The sequence below is a fragment of the Falco rusticolus genome, chromosome 10 (assembly GCF_015220075.1).
Source record: "Falco rusticolus isolate bFalRus1 chromosome 10, bFalRus1.pri, whole genome shotgun sequence".
Taxonomy (NCBI): Eukaryota; Metazoa; Chordata; class Aves; order Falconiformes; family Falconidae; genus Falco; species Falco rusticolus.
Genome location: NC_051196.1, coordinates 30205120 through 30226952, shown reverse-complemented (window position 1 = coordinate 30226952; position 21833 = coordinate 30205120). Strand labels below are relative to the sequence as shown.

Here is a 21833-nt window from a genome sequence, read left to right as displayed (position 1 = left end):
CTGGCTGCAGGGGCCTGCCCATCAGCTCACCGTCCAGCTCTAGTGCCACACCGGTTACCTTGTCGCAGGGCTCTAGATTCTGGTCCAAACCAAGGACCCCACTAGACAGTATAAAAAGATAGGCGAAGGTATTTTCAACGCAGAGAGCTTTCAGTGCTGCAAGGAACAGCCTTGCTTTCCACACATTAGCACATTGAAATCTGTACAGCAAGCCTGTCAAACAAAGCAGCTGCTCTCTGGCTCTCCTACACCTCTCCTCAGATGGAAGAGCTTCAATTATGTGGCATGTCTGCAGGATTTTAAAGAGCTGCTGCCGTATCACATATTCCAACCTTTTGCCTTCCTCTAGGCACTGTCTAAGAAGATCTGATGCACTAGTCTGTTCATTTTCACACGGTGGCTCAAAGCAAAAGGTTGCCCTCAGAGTTTGTTTTTCACAGCAGGGGTGTAGGAGTACAAAACCAGAAAGCTACTTAGTTACTGATTCCCTGCCCCTACATTTTCAAACTGGCAAGTTACAGAAAACATTTTCTAGGAGAATATGATCAACTGTAGAAAAAAAAAGTAATTGAGAGTAGCTGCAATGTCCAGTTTTACTTGATTTTGTACATGAGCCCTATGACATTTACACGCTTACAATCTTTAGACAAACATGACCACATCCCGTGCTTTTCAGAAGCATGGAACACCCTTCACAAATAACAGGAACATTCGTAGCCCAACTCAGTTGCTGCTTTGATACCACAGTAATGGCCATGCTAAGAGTCCTAATTAACTCCCACTGATTTCAGAGAACTAACTAAACTGGAGCCAAACCAGGTACATCAACATGTTACCTTAACTTGCAGTCACCTCCTGCTTTTTTTCCTCACTCTGGCAACATATCAACTATCACCATGCTCAGATTAGCTCCTGTTTCTAAACAAATACTGGAAAGGTGAACCTTTTCCCCTAAAAAGATTCTATAGCAAAATTAGCAACACGTACTAAACACCTATAATCCAATAATCCACAGAATCTTCCAGAAAAAAAATAAATGTAAGGAGCTGTCAGTTCAAACCATCAAATCCGAACTGCTTGACAGTGTACTGAACCTTTGAACTTCTGCTGAGAGCAAAAGACATGGCAGACACACATACAGGTCTGTAATCTGAGATGTCAAGACAGTAGGACAGTATGAAGTCTTATTTTATATGTACCAGAAATACACCGCTATGCTTCTTGTGCTGATGTAAGATAAGATTTGCTGCAAGAATATTTTAGTTACCTTGAGCCAGATTTTTATGATCATCCCTGATACTTCAGTAACCTCAACAGTTCATAGGATTAGAGGGCTTGCAGAAATGCCACTTCAGGCATTTAAGCGTTCACCTGACATGCTTTAACACAAGGAACAAACAAACAAACAAAACCATCTAGTTTGGAACTTGAGATTATCCTGCTCCAGAGCTAGCAGGATGAAAAAGGAGCCAGAAGGCCTAACTCAAGTGCCAAGAAGTACATCAGTAGTATCACACAACTTCTGTGAGATGCGGCTTACATCAGGAAGCTGGTTAGAAAAAGCGCGTATATCAAGAGTCAAGGCTGAAAATCAATGTAGGTTAGCTTCACATTGCACATGAAACCTGCTCTCCACCCCACGTTAGTCTGTCTGCTGCAGATTGCTGACATATTGGCTTACATGCTCTTACCGAACAAACTGAGTCATGCTGCTTAGACTTGAAAATAAACCTTTTTGTAAAAAGCTCTGCATTCTGCAAGCAGCACAGCCGATTTCATAAAGCTGAGGCTCATGATACATACACTCTTGCCCATTTTGCCCCCAAGACTACCTTTGTGCACTAAACTCATTTCTGCATGCAAAACGCAGTTGTGAAACAGACAGCTACATGCACTCAACTTTAAGAAAAGAGTTAAGCCTTTTCTTAAAGGCCTCTTTATTTTTCAATTCCTTCAAAACAAATTGATTTAAACAAATCAGATGCAAAACACCTGCATTTTAAATTAGCATATATTTTACTGTATCAATCACAGCAACTTCATACAGTAAGATACACAAAAATAGAGCATGGTATCACTTCAATTCAACACAGTTTTGTACTACAGTATTCCATGACATATATACACAGGACTTTTCGTTTTCAAAGCAAGTATAGTCCCTGCTATGTTCACCGTAAAAATTACGTGGCATCACAGTTTTAGTTATTCACTGTAGTGTGAGTAGCCATATGGAAATTGAACTAGTGAACTAGAAGATACACTGTATAGCAGCCAAACAGGCATGACACTTCAGAAGATGAACAAAAACAAAATAACCACCGAAAAGAAAACCACCCTTAGACTGTATTTTAATAGTAAAATTGTTTTTAAATTCTTCACTATATACATAATGTATCTACATTTGTGTCATATTTATATATATATATATTTATAAAAAACATACAAGATTTTGAAAACCTTAAAATCATTCACCTAAACAATATTCACCCCAACCTTCAGGGTCAGCAAGGCAAGACTTGCCTATAACATTATGTTCAGTTGCAGTCGCTTGATTCAGAAATTTCCCTGATTGCTAAACATGCCATTCACTTTGTTTCTTAGTGCAAACTGTACAGTAACTTATTGTTCTCAGCCCTCTGTAAGACTCTGGTTTCATCTTATTTCCGTAATACTTCTGACACCCATTTATGGCTAAAATTATTTTAGCTATTTTACAACATTAGCCTATATAGTTTCCCCTCTACCTACCTCAAGCCCTCCCCCCACCCAAAAAATGTAAGACGAACGATGATCATTCATGCATGTTTCGATCACACAGGGATCAACGGACATTTAAGTTTAGAAGCCTAGACTCTAACAGTGTTTAAAAAACCCCTAAGTGAATAATTTTAGTGCAAAGTGGACTACATAGTTCACATCTCAGCTAGAATTCTTTACAGATATTTTAAACACATTTAATTCTGCACGTCAGATTAGGTTGCCTGATACTTTGTTCTAACTAGCTAGTTGGAATAAGGAAGTTAGAAGGATTCTTGTGGGTTTCCTTTTCATAAAAATCTAAAGACTATTCATAATCATGTGTTGTTTGGGGGTCAAACTGTACAGAGCCTAGCACAACGGAGTCCTGGTTGTCAGCTAGGGTTCCTACGTGCTACAGTAATACAGATAAATATTATTATCTGATTCACATCCATAACTGATGGGTTTACTTTAACAGGAGTCACAAATGAGCTCTGATTTTTAACCAGGCCAGTGCTTTACTTGCTGGACTACACTACAGATTTTGCAGTGAATTTGGAAGCAAGCATAACATTTATACTTACAATTTCCATAACCACAAAGGAAAAGCATGCACCGAGAACCAAAATCCTGCAATTCTTAGACAAGACTCCACTTAGACTAATGGTAGCCTTATCGGGGGGGGGGGGGGGGGGGGGGGGGGGGGGGGGGGAAAGAAGTCAGATAAAAACCAAAAATTGATCAGAGCCAAGAATATCAGTCTACCACAGTGATTATAATAAGCTATGAAATACAGTACAAGGAAAAACAAAAAGTCACCTGAACAAATAACCCAGAGAGACTTCATAGTTATAATGATTATACCACTTTTAAGAACTCAACATATTAAATATTTATTAAAAATAAACTGTTTCCAAATTACCTATTTACAGTACAAAGAACAGTACTTAATACATGTGCAACACAAAGTAAAGAAAATCTGTACTCATCTGAAAGGACGACACCCTAGGCATAATTTAAATGACATGAATACAGGTTCACCTTTTTAAAATACCATACAGTAAAAACCAGTAGGATGATATTGGCAACACCAGAAAATAAAGCACGTATTACCCAGATTCAGATTATATAAGCTTGAGATAAACAACTGGGAGATAAGGGGAGAAGGAAGAAACATGAAGATGAAAGGAAGAGATGCTGTGGTGTTTGCATTTTGGAGAGCAAGAAATGCAGACACACTTCAAAAAATAGTCCTTGTTGGCAAAAGAAGCCATTCACATATTTCTTGCACATTTTGAAGTCATACTTTATCAAAAATTGGCAGTAGCTTCATTGCTCATAGAAAATGAGAATCTTAATTTTCAGACTTAATTTTCAAGCCTTGCATGGTTTTATTTGGGCAAGGAGATGACTGCAATGTAATAGAAAGGTGTGATGTCACTTTTCTAAAATACAACAGCTGCCAAGTTTTAAAGAAAAATGTGCTCTTCTCCCCCATTTAAATTGAAAAGTAATGATCATTTAGGAGTTACCTAAATTATAGCAGCATGAAATCTAATGTATCTGCAGCATCTGTGAAGCCACAAAAATCAAGAACTGGCACCTGATCACTGAACCATGGTTCCAAATATTTGGACGTGTCGATTTGGTAAGAGGTCAGTGTATTTTCTTATCAGTGGTGTCAGAACATTAGTTAGGATAGCCCTTTCCCCTCCCCCTTTCTTTCCCCTCCAAAACCGACTAATCGAGCCTATCTATAAACTACATGGGACAACTGGGACGATTTATAGTTTAACTGATTGTTAGGCATGAATCTGTGAAGCTCGCTTTTTCTACAGCAGGGATCGTAATAGTAAGCATTGAGGCAAGTGTCACATGAGACTTTTGAGCAAAACGTGCAAGTGTTTGCAGCTCCGGATCGGTTACAAAAGCCACAGCGCGAGGTGCCTGAAGGTTTGGATTTTGAACTGAATTGAGCAGCTCTCTCTTGACTCTGAGTCTGTGACGTGTACTGAGATTTCTCCCTTAAAGCAGACGCAGGAGACAAGCCATCATTTGGAAGTGGTTTGATTGAATAGGCGCTCTGTTTCACTGCTGGGTAGTCCTGCCTAGAGTTGAACAGATTGTCACACTTTTGGCAAACAGAAGTGCCACAAGGTACGCCACAGTTTTGGCACTTGAGGGAAGCTGTCTCTTTGGCTAGGTGGGTGCGTTTGTGGTAAACAGGGTTGGCATCGGTTTTTAACAGCCATACATCAGGCTTAATAGCTTCTTGTCTTTTAAAATTTAACATACTTCTAGAATCAGGATCAGTATATAAATCTAAGTCCTCTTGAGCAGAAAAATAGGAGCTGTAAGGGACATTTGTTCTTAGCATGCCATTGTGATGAGATGAAGTTGGCAAGAATTCATCTGAACACCCATGTGGGGAGCTTGACATTGTCAGAAGAGAGGGTGATGGACGGATAATTTCATCTTTAATGTCATCTTCTGCATCAACTAAAATTGGTTCTTTCCTGAGACTCAGTGAGCTCATCAAAGGTGGCTTCTTACTTTCCCAATAATTATCATATGTGTCCACTGATTTAGAAGGCTTGCTCACCTTTGGCTTGAAATAATCTTTAGAGGCCCTTTCACTAGCCGATTTCTGCAGTACCATTCGTGCCATGGAAGTGTTTAAGTTTTCTTTGCACTCTACACGCCGTTTCATGGCCTCTGAGCAGCCTCTAACATCTTCATTGCTATTTTTTCGTTCATTTATGACATCAATCTCTGAATAACCTTTATCCTTCACTTGCAAGTGAATTTCAAGAAGCTGCTCACATTCCACTTTGGCCAAAAAGAGTTCAAATGAAACCATTTTCACTTGAATGGCTTCAACCTGCTCTTTGAGCTTATACATTGTTCCCAGTTCTTGGACATAGCCCATGTAGTTCAAAATCTGCCTTACGTCATCTTCAGTTAGAGCAGACTTTACATAATAAACAAAGGGTCCAGTGTAGGTCTAAGGGGAGGGAGGGGGGAATAAAAGGAAAACTAGGTTACAAATTCAGTGGTGGACTAGATGCTCAGATAATTGACAGATAATATATAATTAAATAGAATAATAACAACAGTGAACACATGCAACTCCTATGGCAAGACGACTCCATTTCTGCATCCCTCCTGTTCAGCAGATGGAAATTCCTCACGAGGCAAATTCAAAGTAGGAGAGTTTTCATTCAAATTGAGATGCTGATTAGCATAATGTCCTCCCTGTTGATTTAAATCCACTATGCTATACACTGGCATTAACTTTTATGCGTGTACAAGCAAGTCTACTATGGAAGGTAAAAAGGCAGAGATTTCATGTATTGCCCCTGGACAAGGGGCTTGCTAGAGATAACAGGAACTCAGAATTACTGCGGGAGTACCAAAGTCCTCTTCAGTCCAGCTTTAAATACACTTGAGGTGTGTATGGTTTTTGTGTACCATTACCATGCAGTTTCAAACATCCGTTTTATTTAATTTTATATTAGGTCAAGAACTTCCACTAAAAAAGCCCCGAAAACAAAGATAGGAGTTTATCCTTCTCACGTGGCATACCCGAGATATGTTCTTAAGCTAGTTCAAACTGGTTTGGATTGCAGACAAGAATAGCCTGCCCATCCCATCTCTGTACAGAGCAGGTACTGGATCCATAGTACTTAACCAAAGTCAGTATCAGCAGTGCGTCAAGAGATATCCTTGGTGGATCAGCCAGCATTTCAAAGGGCAGAACTTAAGCACAAAGATTTATGGAGGGATCTTGAAAGAAGCTAATTTCCCCCTTGGGGTGTTGGGAGAACTCTCAAATGTTCTAATAACGTTCAAATACTCTGCTAAATAGTGAAATACTGTCTTTTTAAGAAAAAAAAAAACAACAAAAATACCCATCACTGGTGCACACAACCTGCAAGTGACTTCAGACACCTATACCAGCAGTGTTTTTATCCAGCTTTCAAGTCTCAAAACTATTCTTGTAGGTCATCTGCTGCATTCATTACTGAAACACTGCAGTGATTTTGTATTAGCATATAAGAACAAGTAAAAGATAAAATAGAGAAATCAACAGCAGAGAAGCCGTTATCTGGCTTCCAGCACCCAAGCTGAGCAATATATAAGTTCCTACTTTTCCCTCTGAGATCCTTGCAGGTAAATAATTTGAAAGTACATTAAAATCAAAACTTTGTTAATTGAGAACCAAAAAACAGGTAAGAGATTCTGGAAACAATTCCTTCAGAGAAGTTCCTTTACCATCATCATACAACGTGTGGGAACCTCAGCAAAGCATCCACTCTAAAGCATGCAATGGTTGTTAGCACCTGTGCTCCATTAATAGCTGTTGCAAGACAAAAATCAAACTTTGAGTGAGCTTAAACACAACTTGACCGCTCAACCCTAGTGAAAGCATCTCCAAGTAGAAATTAAGACACTGCAGCAGGGTAGGCTGAACAAGAACCTTAAATAGGCTCTTTCTCTACTTTATGGTCAAATTATAAATGCTGACGGTATTCATACTTCTGTTCTCCGGATACTCTCACCAGCACAAACTTCACTTATTTTACATAGAAATGTTCCTATGACTTCTGTTTACCAGCTGTATGTAGACAAAGATATACAACCATGCTAATAGGTGGAAAAAAGAAGTCTTTAAAGGAAATGCATGAAATGTATTAAAACAAAGAAAAATAAATCATGCTTTCTCTATGGCCACACGAAGTGTCTTACCTTAATATTTCTGAACTCCTTTTTCCAGGGGTAAAGAAAGAGATTAATTCCAACTGTCTCGAGCATGCCGAATGCATTATGGAGAGAATGTAAACTTGAGGATTTCACAGATCTCAGTGAGTTTTCAGCCATCTCATAAAATTTTATCAACCGGAATCTATAAAACGGATCAATTTTGGGAAGGCAAAGTAAGGCTGCCGCTGCCACTCGCAAATACTCATCATTAATAGGACGCTGCTTGTTGTCAGAAGCATTCAGTTTGCATTCATGGAACTGTACATATTTCCTAAATAAATCGTCTTTATATTTTGTATCCATTGAAATCAGTTTTTGTCTCACACTTGGGCAGCTACCTCGTCTCTTTCATGGTTATTCAGCTGCAGGTTGATTATCTGGCATTAAGAATCTTCAGTAATGGCAACTCTTCTGGAATAAAAATTGAAAACAAAGACAAGTCATCACAGTTGCATAAATCCCAGATGTCCACAGCATCTATCTCCTTCACAGGATTCTACGAAATGGTTCACAGAACACCAGCTCCCAGAACAGCCTCTTTAGGTTTCCGAAAAAGAACAAGAGCCTACAGAAGTGCTGCTGTCCTGCTTTTCACTGTCATTCTGAATTCCTCTTCCAGTTATCCACGTAAAACAGCATAACAAACCCACATCGAGGAAGGCACTGAGAGTATGATACAATAAACCTGGGGCAGGCTCAGGCTCAGACTGAGTGTTCCTTGGCTCAAGGAATCAAGGCAAAAGTAACTCACAACAAAAAAAATGAAAGGAGAAGCATGAGTTTTTAGGGTCTCTCCTCCGCATTTTATTTTGCCCTTTCAGATCAAACAACTTAGCACAAACATTATTCTAATTCTTTTTCCCTGCACAACGAAATAAAGATTTTAAAAACAAAGAAGTTTTACTTCACTCAACTTGGGAAAGCATCTACTTTTATTTTTTTTCCTCTAGTGGCACAGGACTGCCCCTAGACTGAGCAAATTAATTTACTTTGCCTTTCTATTTCTAACATTTTCTAGGCTTTTGACTGCCACTCACATTACACCTGATGGCACACCCAGGCCATCACTGTGCTGGGAGAGCTCTGCAGCCGTCTCACAGAGAACACACTTCCCTGATTGCTGCAAACTATAGCCAAAGTTTCAGCTGAATGCTGGCAGCTGCAAAGAAGATTTTCATCATTTCAGAAAAAAGCTACACCTGCCATTTTTAGCTGCTTTATTAGAACAGAGCAAAATAATTTCTGTTTTTACATCATGTACACTTTTGTTTGCGGGGATAGCTGTTTTTATGTATATACTGCTCTACATTTTCACTTCACTGAGCTCATAGAAAAAGCTGGTGACAAAAGAAGCTTCTAATGCTACTTTACCAAACCCAAGGTAATTAACAGGCCAACAGACTCCATTTCCATCCTCTCTGCCCGAAGAGCTTGTGATCAAAAAGCACACAATGCGCTTTGGTTTTTTAAGTAAAAACACAATCCAGCCCTTACGGACTTCCCAACTGTGAATCAAGTGGAGGGGAGGCAGGAGAAATCAATGTACTGCTTTGGCTGTAGTCAGTCTGAAACGGCTCTTTAGAAAAGACTTTCCACCCAATACTAATTTCAGCTGCTAGAATACTGATCAATGCCCCCACACACTCCAGTTAAAATCACTGTTAAGAGCAAAATTAACTGAATGAAAGGAGCCATAATACAAAATACATGGGAGGGGGACCACAAAAATACCCACCACTACAAACCAACAACCAATAGGCCAGGAAAACAAACAAACAAACAATCAACAGCCTAGCAGTTAATAATACTTGATGAAAGGGTGTGCTTAATAGCAACACCAAGTGGGAAAAGTTAACTAGCAGTTCAATTTCTGCTCAAAGGCACACTGTTCCCAGTTTCCCCACGATCAGAATTTGCACTGATGTCAAGAGACAAGCTGTGAATCACAGGAAGTGCAGAGTTCTAAATTAACATCTGAGCATAAGGGACAGGAGTGAACCCCTCTCTCTTCCCAAGATCTTTCCTCCTTAAGTTGTGCAAGATTAAGTCTGCGGACAAAGACAACAAAACGTCTGTTCCTCAGCAAGAAGAGCTCCACAAGACAATTTCAGAGAAGGATCTTTGTCTGGCACATCAGTTATACACCCCCAGGACAGGGAATGATCCTGTGCTGACAATGATTATGTATTACAGTTCTTCCACCCCCACTGTTAATAACTACTAAACAAAAGTGCTTGGTTACACATATGAGACGTCAGGATTAGGAAAGTCCCCAAATGAAAGGAAAGTCCTTCATCAAAGCCCTGCGGACTGTGACACTGCAAAGCCACTGCTAACTCTGATTTTGACTTGCAGTTTGTACACAAAGCAGAGTTCACACAGCCAAAAAGCAAAACACGACAAAGCAAGCACCCCAGCAAGCCTTCACTGAGCTGCTCCTCTGCACCAGATCTTCCAGAAGCAAAACATCCCTGCCCCAGGCAGCCCATCCAGTACCAGGCAGGCTCCGAACAGCTAACAACCATGGTTACAAGGCTCAAGAAAAACCTCAGCATGCGAGCAGGTACAGATAAATATAGTTTTAAGAAGCACACTAGCTGATAGAACAGATGGAACAAGGCCGTTTTGCTGCAAATGATTGACCAAAACCCTCGTGATTTCATTGGAGATGCATGAATAGTTCTGATCAGAGTCCAGTTTTTGCTGGTAAGACAAGAAAACGTTTCTGTCCACCTCCTGGGTCAAAACCTCCACTGAGGGAACCAACCACTCTGCCCACCCGGGGCTGCCTGGCAGGGCACTGTCATGCAAAAGCCTTTATGGAAGCAGGGGAGGAACACCGGGCAGGTACAGCCTTCCCCTGCCCCACGCCAAGGAGACCAGAAACGTCAGGCTTGCACCAAAGACTTGAAAAGGAAATTATCCCGACGACAAAGGCTATTTAATAGCCCGAGAGCACCCCGCACCGCCGGGGAAATCCAGCCCGTGAGCCGAGGGGGAGGCAGCAAACGACACGCCAACGCAAACCGGCTCCGAGCCGCTCCGCACCCTGGTTCTCCCACAGACACTTGTTGCAGAGACGCCCGGTCCGGCTGGGAGAGCGGGAGGGGGCCAGCCGCTGCCAGGAGCCGCAGGCACGGCCCCGAGAGCCGCCTGCGCTTCCCCAGCGCCAGCGGCACTCACCGGCCACGGCACCCCGAGCCGGCCCCGCCGGGGCTGCCCCCAGCGCCCCGCCGCAGAGGGGCGCAGCGCCCGTCGCCCCGCCCCGGCAACCCACCACCCCGGGCCCTCAGCGGCCAGCACTGCGCCGGGGGACCCGGCCGGGCAGAGCCCCCCCCGCGCCGGCCGAGCCCGTCCCTCACCGCTCCGCGCCAGGCCGCGCCTGCCGCCCGGGACCCGCCGCCGCTCTGCCGGAAGCGCCCGGTGACCCGGATGCGGACCGCGGACCCCTCGGCCCCTCACACGCTCCCGCGACGTCCCAGTAGGGGCCACCCCACCCCCCCCCCGGAAGAGCTGCCGGCTGCCCAGCGGCGCAGCACGCCCGCCCTCACAGCTCGGCCTCCCGGCACCAGCCCGGGGGCTGCCGGCGGCCAGCGGGAGGGGGCGGCTGACAGCGGCGCCCCGGAAGTAGATGGCGTGGGCGGGGCACCGCCTCCTGCCGTTGGGATGCACTTCCGCCGCGTGACGTCGGCGGGGCGGGGCGGCCTCCTCAGGGCCCGCCCGGCTGCGGGGCTGAGCCGCCCCCGGGCTGGACCCAGCTCCCGGGCTGGACCCAGCTCCCGGGCCGGACCCCTGGGGCTGAGCCGCGGGCCCGTGGGGCGGGCGGGGAGGAAGAGGCGCGGGCCGCGACTGCCAGGATCGCTTGGTGCGAGGGCAGCCAGGGCGGGCAGCACCCGGGCCCCTCCTGCCCCGCGGGCCTGCTCTGCGCTGCCCCGTCCCACGCGCGGCCGCGGCGGCTCCGTGTGGGAGCGTGGAGGCGGCGTGTGCGTTCGGGAGCGGGAGCGCGCTGGGCTGCGGCGGGATTCGGCTAGCTCCTGCCCCAGGAGCTGCGCACGGCTGGGGCCGGGGGCTGGGCCCGGTGGCGCCCCAGCGCCAGGAAGGCCCCGCTGCCGGCTGGAGCCTGGGGGCGAAGCGCACGAGGAGCCTGCCAGCCGGCGTGCGGGGCAAGGAGCGTAACCGGGGCACGGAGCGGCCGTGCCTGGGGGATGTGCTATGCACCGGCAGTAACAAAGATCGATCGTTAAATCTTTGCTCTCCTATCGATAGCTTGTGTGTTGCGTTAGAAACGACGGTGAGGGGCCGTGTGGCTCCTTCCTTGAAAAGTCAGTAGTTTTTCTAAAGCCAGAACAGCCCTAGAAGCAAACGAGGGAGAGGACAGCGCTGCGTCCCGCCGCCGGCGGGGCACCCCGGCCAGCACTGCGGCGGCTGGGCACGGACCGGGCTTGGCGTTAGCCCGCCGCCAGGCACCCCCCCGCCCGCTGCCGCCATGGCGCTGGGCTGCCGGTGAAACCCTTCCGTTCCCATGCCCGCCGCCCGGTCCCGCCGGGCAGCACTGCGCCAGCTCCCTGCGGGCAGACGGGTTGGCGCCCCGGGGCGCGGCAGCGCCAGGCCACCCACCAGCGGGAAGCCACGCCCACAGTGCGGACACGCCCTGGGGCGGTGCTGCGCCTGCGCACGGGCCGCTCCCCCGTTGGCGGGCGGGGCGGGGCGGGGCGCGGCGGCGGGAAGATGGCGGTGGCCGGTGGCGGTGGCTCCTCCCGGTCCCCGGAGCGGCGGCACGACCCGCTGTCACGTTTCACCTGCCCCGTGTGCCTGGAGGTGTACGAGAGCCCGGTGCGGGTGCCCTGCGGACACGTGTGAGCGACTGCTGGCGGCGCGGGGCGGGGCCAGGCCGGGCCTGCGGTGGCGGTGGTTTGGGGCCCTGGAGCCCTCGGTGGGAGGGCAGCTGGACCTAGGCCCGGGCCCGCAGGCGGCTTCCTCGGCGGGGGCAGCGAGGCCTTGGTGAGGGGCCGTGGCTCGGTTACCCCTAGAGCTCCCCTTTCTCCACTCCGGGGGCGAGGTAGGCAGGGCTGCTGGTTGTGCGGCCGGGCTGGATCCCGCTGGGGGCCGGGGGATGAATCGGCGCTGCCTGAGGAGAGGGGGCCCCCGCGGGCCCTTCCGCTTTTCAGCAGCGCCATACCGGTGGCCTGGAGCTTTCCTGAAAAACGAAAGGGGGAAAAAAACCCAACCAACCCTAATCGGCAGGGGAAAAACCTAATATTCTTTCACTTTCAGTATCTTTCCCTTCTGGAGGATGTGCAAACCAAGGGAGCAAAGCGCTGTCCGAAAGCTAAGAACACCGAGCATGATGAGCTAGACTTCTCCCTTCATGCACAAATGTCAACAGGCTGCTCTTGTATTAGATATAATTTCTTGAGACTCCTTTATTGGTTAGGGCAGAAGAATTGGAAGGGCTCTGGATGGTTACGCTGTGTGTCCAGCGGGGCTGTTCTCACCACCCACTGTTTTTCTCGCATCCTAGCTTTTGCACTCCGTGCCTGCAGGAATGTCTTAAGCCGAAAAAGCCGGTTTGTGGGGTCTGCCGCAGTACCCTGTCACCTGGTAGCAGAGCTCTGGACTTGGAAAAGCAAATTGAAACAACAGAAACCACTTGCAATGGCTGCAATAAAAAAGTATGAAAGTATTTGGAAACTAAGTGCATGAAGTGTGCCTGCTCAGCCATGCTGCTTAGAGGGAAATAAAGTGCTTGCTCTTCAGCTTTCTGCAGCATCAGGTCAAAATGTTTGTTCTGATAAGTGCTAATTTATATAAGTAGCACCCAAGTGTTGACATTTTTGCCACAGGTTTTTATTGGTACCTGTTCAGAAAGTGAATTTCAAATGAAAGATACTGATTTTAAAATTATAGCAAAATATTGCTTCTGAAGCTGCTTCTGTGAGCATGTCTCTGTGGGAGGAACATTGTAATGAAACAGTGGATGTGGGTTTTAGATAGCGATCTCTTGGCTCTTAAATAGAAATTTATTTGCTTCATTTGAAATAGTTATGAGTCAAAGTTGTCTTATATGGGTGCTATATTCCATAGACTTATTGTTTGTTAGTGTCCTGCATGTTGAGTAACAGGAAGGATGCCATACAGATACTATCTTTCTCTTTGTAAAGTTGAGCTTCTTAGCATTAATTGAATGCAAAGAACATATCAGCAGATGGCAAAACAACAAGAAAAGGATAGTTAGACACACGAAGGGGGGGTAGCATTACACTTAATTTCACTTTTTATTTTTGGGTAGTATCTTCATTCCAGCAGACAGGAAACTGTAGGGCCTTGAATTACAGATTTCCTTATTGTAAATTAGCAATCAGTCTCCACCAAAATCTTTACTAAAAGCCAAATTATTTTCCATACACTGTCTCTTCTCCTCAGTGACTAGGTAAACTAGCTTTACCCAAAGGTTTCTTTTTTTTTGTACTATAGTATAGGTTAAGAAAAGTGAGCTTTTCTGAACAGTGTTGTATTTGTAAAATATTACAGGCAGCAAAATTACGGGTTAACTAATTTATAATCTCAAAGCTTTCTGCCTTGCCAGCTGAAGTGTTTGGGTTTTCCTGCTTTAACACTGTCTGCAGAAATGTGCTCTGTTTTACTTTTTTACTGCTTCTGCTTAAAAATGTGGAAGTAACTGCAAATAGTTTAAATTAACCTTGCTATGCAATTGTTGCCGGTGCAGATGTATCTCTCAAAGATGCGTAGCCATGCAGCTTCTTGTTCAAAGTACCAGAATTATATAATGGAAGGTGTGAAAGCCGTAACTAAAGAACCACTTCACAACACCAGGTAACTAGCTCTTCTCTGGAAATACTTGTCCTTTTTTGTGTCACACACAAAAAAAAATTAAGTAAAAGCAGGCTTTACCTCTTTGTTCAGTTTGTGTGTTAATTGTTTTAATCCTTTCACATAATTAAAAACTAAGCCTTAATCCTGCAAATGACTGTGCACAGGCAAGTATGCACAAGACGTCTTTAAGATCAGGGTACTCGATAAAAGTAACTATTTTTTAAATAAAACCTTTCTTTCTGGCTCTTGATTTTAGTAACTGATAATGAAGGGAAGTCAGCATTGACTGTAGTGCATTCATCTGCATTGTAGTGCACTGGGTGTTATCCTGTGCATTTAAAAAGTAGTGATAAATTACACTCATAACATTTACAGAACTATCTTTCTGTGTAAATATGGATGATATTCAGAGTTACTTAAAATATTGTTAGGGATTACAAGTTGAGGGTTAAAATTAGCCTGTCTTAATTGCATAGAATAAGATTATTGCTTTGAGTAATTTATATTCTTAAGAGCTAGTAAGACAACTTTCAAGTATTGAATCCTAAAGTTTTTACTTTTAACTTTCTTACAATAAGTAATCTCTTTTCTCCCCCCAACCAGGAACTTCCCAAATCGCTTTACCTTTCCTTGTCCCTACTGCAGCGAGAAAAACTTTGATCAAGAAGGACTAGTTGAACACTGCAAAACATTGCACAGCATGGATGCAAAACAAGTGGTAATAAAAAGTCTTGGTGCAAGAATTGCAATGAAGTCTAGTCTTAAATCCCTTTGAAACAATGAATTAGAGACTTACTCTTGAAGTTAAGTACATATTTATAATTATTCCTGTTGAAGTCAAATGTGGGAATGCTGTTGTCCTGGTTTTGGCTGGGATAGAGTGAATTTTCTTCCTAGTAGCTGGTACAGTGCTGTGTTTTGGATTTTGGATGAGAGTAATGTTGATAACGCACTGATATTTTTAGTTGTTGCTAAGCAGTGTTTATACTAAGTCAAGGATTTTTCAGCTTCTCGTGCCCTGCCAGCGAGGAGGCTGGGGGGCACAAGAAGCTGGGAGGGGACACAGCCAGGACAGCTGACCCAAACTGGCCAAAGGGATGTTCCGTACCATATGACGTCATGGTCAGTATATAAACTGGGGGGGAAAGCTGGCCGGGGGCCGCTGCTCAGGAACTGGCTGGGCATCAGTTGGTGAGTGGTGAGCAACTGCATTGTGCATCACTTGCTTTGTATATTCTAATTCTTTTATCATTATTATTATTATTTTCTTTCTTTTCTGTCCCATTAAATCGTCTTTATAGCAACCCACAAGTTTTTTTGCTTAGTCTTCTCTCCCCAATTCCGCTAGGGCAAGGAGAGTGAGCGAGTTGCTGTGTGGTGCTTAGTTGCCAGCTGGGATTAAACAATGACAGCTGTTCATGCATTTAACTTTTACATAATTTTGATGTTGGTTTTCGATACGTTCTCTGGAGGTGACTAGTTTATTCCTATTGCAGCTAGGTCACATCCTTCTTTCATATTTGAAAAATGGTAGACATTGAAAGTTAATTATGCACAGTAACAAACATCAAATTAATAAAATATAATTTGAAAAAAGACATTTAATTTTCTCCTCTGCTATTTTCAGCAAGAAGATAATATAAACCATTGGGAAAAATGCTTGCAAAAAATAGTATATCACTCTAGTAATCTTTATCTGCTGATACTCCCTCTTCATGTAAGAGGAATTGTGCAACATGGAGCTGTATTTGAAACTTCCATTTTTCTAGAAGGTTTTTTGAATTCCAAATTATTTAGAAAAAAGTTACTTTTTCCTCTTGGAGTGAAGTGATCTTTACAAAGGAGATCAAGAAAACTTTTCTGTTACTGAGAAATAAAGGCTGAACTTTTGTAAAGCAAACAGCTGTAGTGAATTCTGATTCTCAGAATGTAGGGAGAAGGCTAAGCCTTTCCATTTCAGAGACCTAAGACAAAATTATTGAGGGTTATTTGAGGCTTTTGTATTAAATGTCCCAGCAAAATATTTGACATAATTTTGCATATAGAATACTAGTTGTCATAAACCTCAAATTTCAGTCTTCCATACTGTCTCTGTCCTGCACTTCCTACTGTAAATGTTAAAGCACTTAACCACTGGGGCTTAATTGGCTTTTTTGGGTTTTTCTTGAAGGTTTGCCCAATTTGTGCCTCAATGCCATGGGGAGATCCAAATTACAGGAGTGCTAACTTCATGGAGCACCTTCAAAGGCGACATCGCTTTTCGTATGATACTTTTGTGGTATGTGTTTCCTCACCTTTGGAATACATCCTGATGATTCTTAAAAGCCCAACATTTTTTACTTAGCCACTACTGTGACATCTCATCCATGCAGATAGTATCGTGAGAGAAATTAGATTATTGGCAAGTCAAGAGAAAAAACAGCTTTTTTTCTGTTCTTACCTGGTGTTGTATTAACCAGCACGGCTGTTGCAGTAAAGGAATTTCTGTACTCTTTGTCCATAGGATTATGATGCTGATGAAGATGATATGATGGCACAGGTTTTGATGCGTTCCTTACGGGATAAATGAACCAACTAGAAGATTAACTGTAAAACCAAGCTTCCATGAGGGGGAAATGCCCAGCATCCTCGCATGTCTCCCTGTACATCCCAAGATTAACTCAGGCATCCTGAAATACGGAATACTTTAATCCCTATCTTGGTTTCAAATCCTGGTTTGGTATTTCTGTACCACTTAATCTTTTGTTAACATGCTCTTTGCCGTTTAACCCTGTCAGCCTGATTTTCTTACTTGCTTCAACACACAGCTTGATTGTAGATCAACATGGAGGAGACAAATCTGTTTACTTATACCTATTTCTTGGTTTCTACTGCAGTTGTGTTCATTTGACTGTCTTAAAAACATTCCAAATGGAATGTCCTGAACTAGTTAATAACTATATCTTCCCTATCTCAGTTACATATCTTAAATGATAGTATGAGAGGTGTATTTGTAGCTGTTTTCCTTTAGTGAGACCTCTAGGTGCTAACCGTAATTGTCAGACCAGCTCTCATTTAAAGTGACCTATAATGCCTGTGATTTCATGATGTTTCCCAGTGTTTAAATTCTTATAGGCAGCGTCTCAACTATATGGAAAACATGTCTTCAGTATGAGTCTTCAAACTACAAACTTCCTTAGCCAATCTTTGCACCTGTGTAAGCAACTAGTTCAAAATATTTTACTTCTATGCATGATTATTACTTTCTTCCATAATTTCTAGCCTGGAAAATAAACTTTAATGTTGGTCTTAGTTAAAATGCATCATTTTTAAACTATTTTAGCAAATATGAATTGTATTTGCTGGCTTTATGATTGAACTGGTGTTTTTGAAACTGATTTTCTAGTGATTTTAAGCCTTATGCTGATAGGGGAATTCAGAAGTTTTTTTCAATACCTCTGCTTTCTATTTGAACTAAAATTTTCGTATATATATATATTCCTAGTTTTCCCATCTCTCAAGGCAACCTGGTAGCAAAACTAACCAATAATTCATAGCACTTGCATAGTTTCTGCATTACAGATTTGAACAGCTATTTTGAATTCCTGTTCTTCATTTAAATATTGCTAAAGTAGCTGAAGCTGTACTTAGATTGTTTTCCATATAATATTATGTGTATAGTATGCAGGTATAGCTTTCAAAGGAGAAGTAAAATATAACCAAGAAAGCAGGATGACAATTCCAGCACGTGGTAAATGGATACTCTGTATTCAAGTCTATGCCTTTACTATAGAGATTCCTTTTCAGTTTAACATTCTCATTAACTGCACAGTCAAGATGCTGAGATCTAATGATCTAAGACATCTGAACAGAACTTGTAAATCACAGTAGTGTTGAGATGTCTAGTCTAATTTAAGCATGATTAATTGGAGCAGTGGACCTGCACCGCCACAGAATTGAATACTAATTAATATATTTGAGCAGTAAACTTAGTATCACTGCACTCGGCAGACTGCAGCATAGCCTTATACTTAAAACGATGAAACATGCCCCGTTATGTCAGCCAGACCTCTAACGTTGAAGTTGAACTTGGTTTTAGTATGTTTTCCCCAACTTGGTATGGGCTGTTACAGACTCATCCTCAAGTGTCTGCTTGGTGACTGGAAGCTCAGCCTTGGGGGGGGGGGGGGGGGAAGAAGGAAATCTCATGGTACTGTGGAAGAAGTACTGTGTTTGGGTTTGATTATTTTTAATGCTCGATCTGCAAAGTCATTAAAATGTATTAGTGGTTGGATGGGGATTTCTGGGTTCTGGCTAGAACACAGTTTGGGTGATACCCATTGACTCTCTAGATTTCTGCTCCTATTCTAAGTGCACTTCCATGCAATTCTGATAAAATGTTTTAAAAAGCAGTTAGAAGCTTCCGAGCAATTACTTTGTCATGTTCTTGAATTTTGAAGACAACTACAAATAAAGGTCATTTAATTTATAAAATCCTATCTTGATGTCAACTCCTGTCATTTCTTCCTCATGGTCTGTATATTTCATTTCAGCGCCTCCTTAAAAACACTTCTTGCTGGCTGTGGGGCGCTGCAGGGAGCAGCTGCAGGGACTTGAACTTCTGGCTTCCATTAAATATTCTGTACTGATTAGTTGCAACTTCGTTTATAATCTTTCAAACAGTGGACCCATGCAGGTTATGAAAAAATAGTTCAGATTAAGTTCAGATTGAGCTCTGCTAGAGCTGGCCAGAATACTGCAGGTGCGGTCTGGTGCCTGAATACTTTTACATGCCTCAGAAACAAACCACCCTAGAGTTGCTTACTAAGTCCTGGAAGTGCGACTATCCAGCAGGGCTTTTCTGTTGAAATCTGTAAAGCCCCCTTAGCTTATAATCTTCTAGCTGTGAAATTTGGGATGTTTATACCTTTGTGTCGTCCTCCGTTTAGGTAGCTTCAAATGAGGAGGTGAAGGCTGGCTTGCAGCGATGGCTGGTCAGAAAACGCTTGTGCAGAGTACCCTAGCTGCACAGACCTGCCCCTGGACTGTACAACTTGGGTTTGATCTGCATCAATTGATTACTTGGAAGAACTTGATAGAAGGTATAGGCCAAAAATACTGACTGGAAAACGCATGCTAATTCTACTTTAACTTTGATTATGTCAGTGTATGAATAAGAAGCCGTGTTCCGGCACCTGCTACCCCGGTAACAGTGGGGTTCGCAGCACTGCTTTCTATGCTGCGGAGAGCATCCCTAGAACCACTTGGGAGGTAAACCCAGCCATAGGCTTCCACTTACTCTAGCTGCTGAAAAGTTTTGTGTCTCTGTGCTGCTGACTTCGTCAATTTAACAAAAGCAAAGGTGTTTACACATGCTGTGGTATGTCTTACGGATACTTGCCGGTTGATTTAAAAAGACATTCTGTTGAGAGGTGAATGTGTTCTGTGTATAGGCTTGATTCATCTCCTTTGTATGCAGAAACTCATGATGAAAAAAAACCTTATTATGGAACAAGCTAGTCTGGGCTTCTAAATCCAGTGGAATGTTACTGCAGAAGAGTGGAGGACTCTGCCAGAGCTGCTCGCACCTTGTCAGCAGCTGATACTGTAGCCACAGCAGATCCCAAGTGCCCATTGTTGGTGATAATGTAATTGGGCCACCTCAGACCTGTGAAATTCTCCGTGTCTGGCACGAGGAGTCAGCCTTAGGAGGACAATTAGCTCAGAGGGAGAGGGACAGAGTGGGAAGAGACAAGCTTGCAGTTGAACTGTTTTTTAAATTAATCTGTCTCTAGTTAAAGATTAAGCCTAATAGGTCTGATAAATTGTTGTCAGCTTTAATTACCTAACACAAAAGCATTGCTTCATCTGGAATTACAGCAGTAACGCCACATGCTACACACACCCCAGTTTCCTTACGCTGCGGGGGGGATGAGGTAAAGGATCCCATCTGTAATGGAACATTAATGGTATATTCTGGGTCCTCATGTCACCTGATTGGCAAAGGCACAGCGAATTTGCATTGAGGCCTTTGGCCAGCTATACTGGATGGTCACTGGTAAGACTAGCATAAGAAGGATTAACGTCTCGTGCAGTACCAAGGCTATACTGTCACGGAAAAGCAGATGAGGGATGGGCTCACAGTCCTAAAGCTTTTCTTTAGTTTAAATAAACTAAGAGTGACAACAAGGCATTCGCTTGTTTTGGGGTTGGGGTTTTGTTTGTTCTTCTAATGCAGAGCTTCATAGAATCATTTAGGTTGGAAAAGACCTTTAAGATCATCAAGTCCAACCATTAACCCAGCACTGCCAAGTCCACCACTAACCCATGTCCCTAAGCACTGCATTTATGTTTCTTAAACACCTCCAGGGATGGTGACTCCACCACCTCCCTGGGCAGCCTGTTCCAATGCTGGACCACCCTTTCAGTGAAGACATTTTTCCTAACGGCCAGTCTAAACCTCCTGTGGCACAACTTGAAGCCATTGCCTCTTGTCCTCTCGGTTGTTACCTGGGAGGTGAGACTGACCCTCACCTGCCTACAGCCCCTGTCAGGCAGTTGTAGGGAACATGCACTTGTCACATGCTTCACGTCACAGCTGCGTTGGTCCGTGCTTCATTCTTCAAAAGCACCTCAATTTTTTATGAGTAAACTACATTACTCTCCTGGTAATACAAATGAGGACTGTTGAAACCACTAAGAAAACTTCCTTTTCCTTCCCTGCTCCTTCCCCAAAACTCCGGAAAATATTCAACACGTAGTGAAAATAAGCGTGGTTGCTGCAGGCTTGGGTCTGTCTTCTAGTCCTTGCATTTGTTCGGTCTTTACCTAGGACTCAGACACTGGACTTAAAAAAAATAACCCAGTGGAGCTTCTGGGAGCTGTTTTAGTGCCCCCATGCAACCAGTTCCCTTCCATAACTTGAGCGTAGGGGGAATAAACCCCAGTGGCTGGAGCGGTGGCAGGCACGGTGTGAGCCGACAGCAGAGGGAGGTCTTGCATTTTGGAGAGAACCTCCCGGCCCGGTGCTGGTCCTCCTCCTCCTCCACAGGGCTCAGGGGCCAGCGGTGGGTTTCACGCAGCTTCTCCAGTCTTGCAGTGAGGGTGCACACCTCATTCCCACACCTCGTGGCCAGAACTTCTCTTCGCTCCATCCCAGTCCCCCTTGGCAGCAGGAGCTTTGTTCTGTGGCAGGATATTTGAGATGTTTCATGTAGCCATGGGGCCGAGAAAGGTAAAAAGAATTTGCGGCGGATTTGCGCTCTGGAGGTGGATAGAGTGTGCCTGTGAGCTCCCTGGGCCAGCCCATGTGGGCCTGGGAGTGGATCTGTGCCACGGGCAGGTGGCAGGGCAGCTCTGAGCACCCGTGGCTCAGCTGCTGCCAGAGCCCAGTGCGCTGGTGCAGGGTGGGACGGCTAGAAGCCACTGCCATTTCCAGCCTGTGAATCATTGCTGAGCTTCCCCTTGCCTCTGGTCTCCTGCTCTCCATCCCGTAGCACTCTGGCTCACCAGCACAG

At 44.2% G+C, this 21833-nt stretch overlaps 3 protein-coding genes across 5 annotated transcripts in view; 1 reads left to right on the top strand and 2 right to left on the bottom strand.

Annotated features, from left to right (window-relative positions):
• The window catches only part of LOC119154559 (opsin-5-like), a 44810-nt gene extending 37251 nt beyond the window's left edge, over positions 1 to 7559 (bottom strand). For all 3 annotated transcript variants that reach the window (XM_037402250.1, XM_037402248.1, XM_037402249.1), the window contains exon 1: positions 7489 to 7559. The gene's annotated coding sequence lies outside the window, so the exon portion shown is untranslated. The remainder of the gene's footprint in view (positions 1 to 7488) is intronic.
• On the bottom strand, positions 1901 to 11128 carry SPATA2 (spermatogenesis associated 2). The gene is made up of 3 exons (XM_037402246.1): positions 10866 to 11128; positions 7489 to 7914; positions 1901 to 5743 (listed from the first exon to the last, which is right to left on the bottom strand). The coding sequence occupies exons 2-3, from the start codon at positions 7804 to 7806 to the stop codon at positions 4490 to 4492; spliced, it is 1572 nt and encodes a 523-aa protein (XP_037258143.1). The 5' UTR covers positions 7807 to 7914; positions 10866 to 11128; the 3' UTR covers positions 1901 to 4489.
• Positions 11129 to 12200: 1072 nt separating this feature from the next.
• Positions 12201 to 17045, top strand: RNF114 (ring finger protein 114). Its single transcript, XM_037402587.1, has 6 exons — positions 12201 to 12359; positions 13025 to 13175; positions 14231 to 14337; positions 14941 to 15055; positions 16508 to 16615; positions 16841 to 17045. Exons 1-6 carry the CDS (start codon positions 12232 to 12234, stop codon positions 16904 to 16906), a joined length of 675 nt encoding a protein of 224 aa, XP_037258484.1. The 5' UTR covers positions 12201 to 12231; the 3' UTR covers positions 16907 to 17045.
• The last annotated feature ends 4788 nt before the right edge of the window (positions 17046 to 21833 follow it).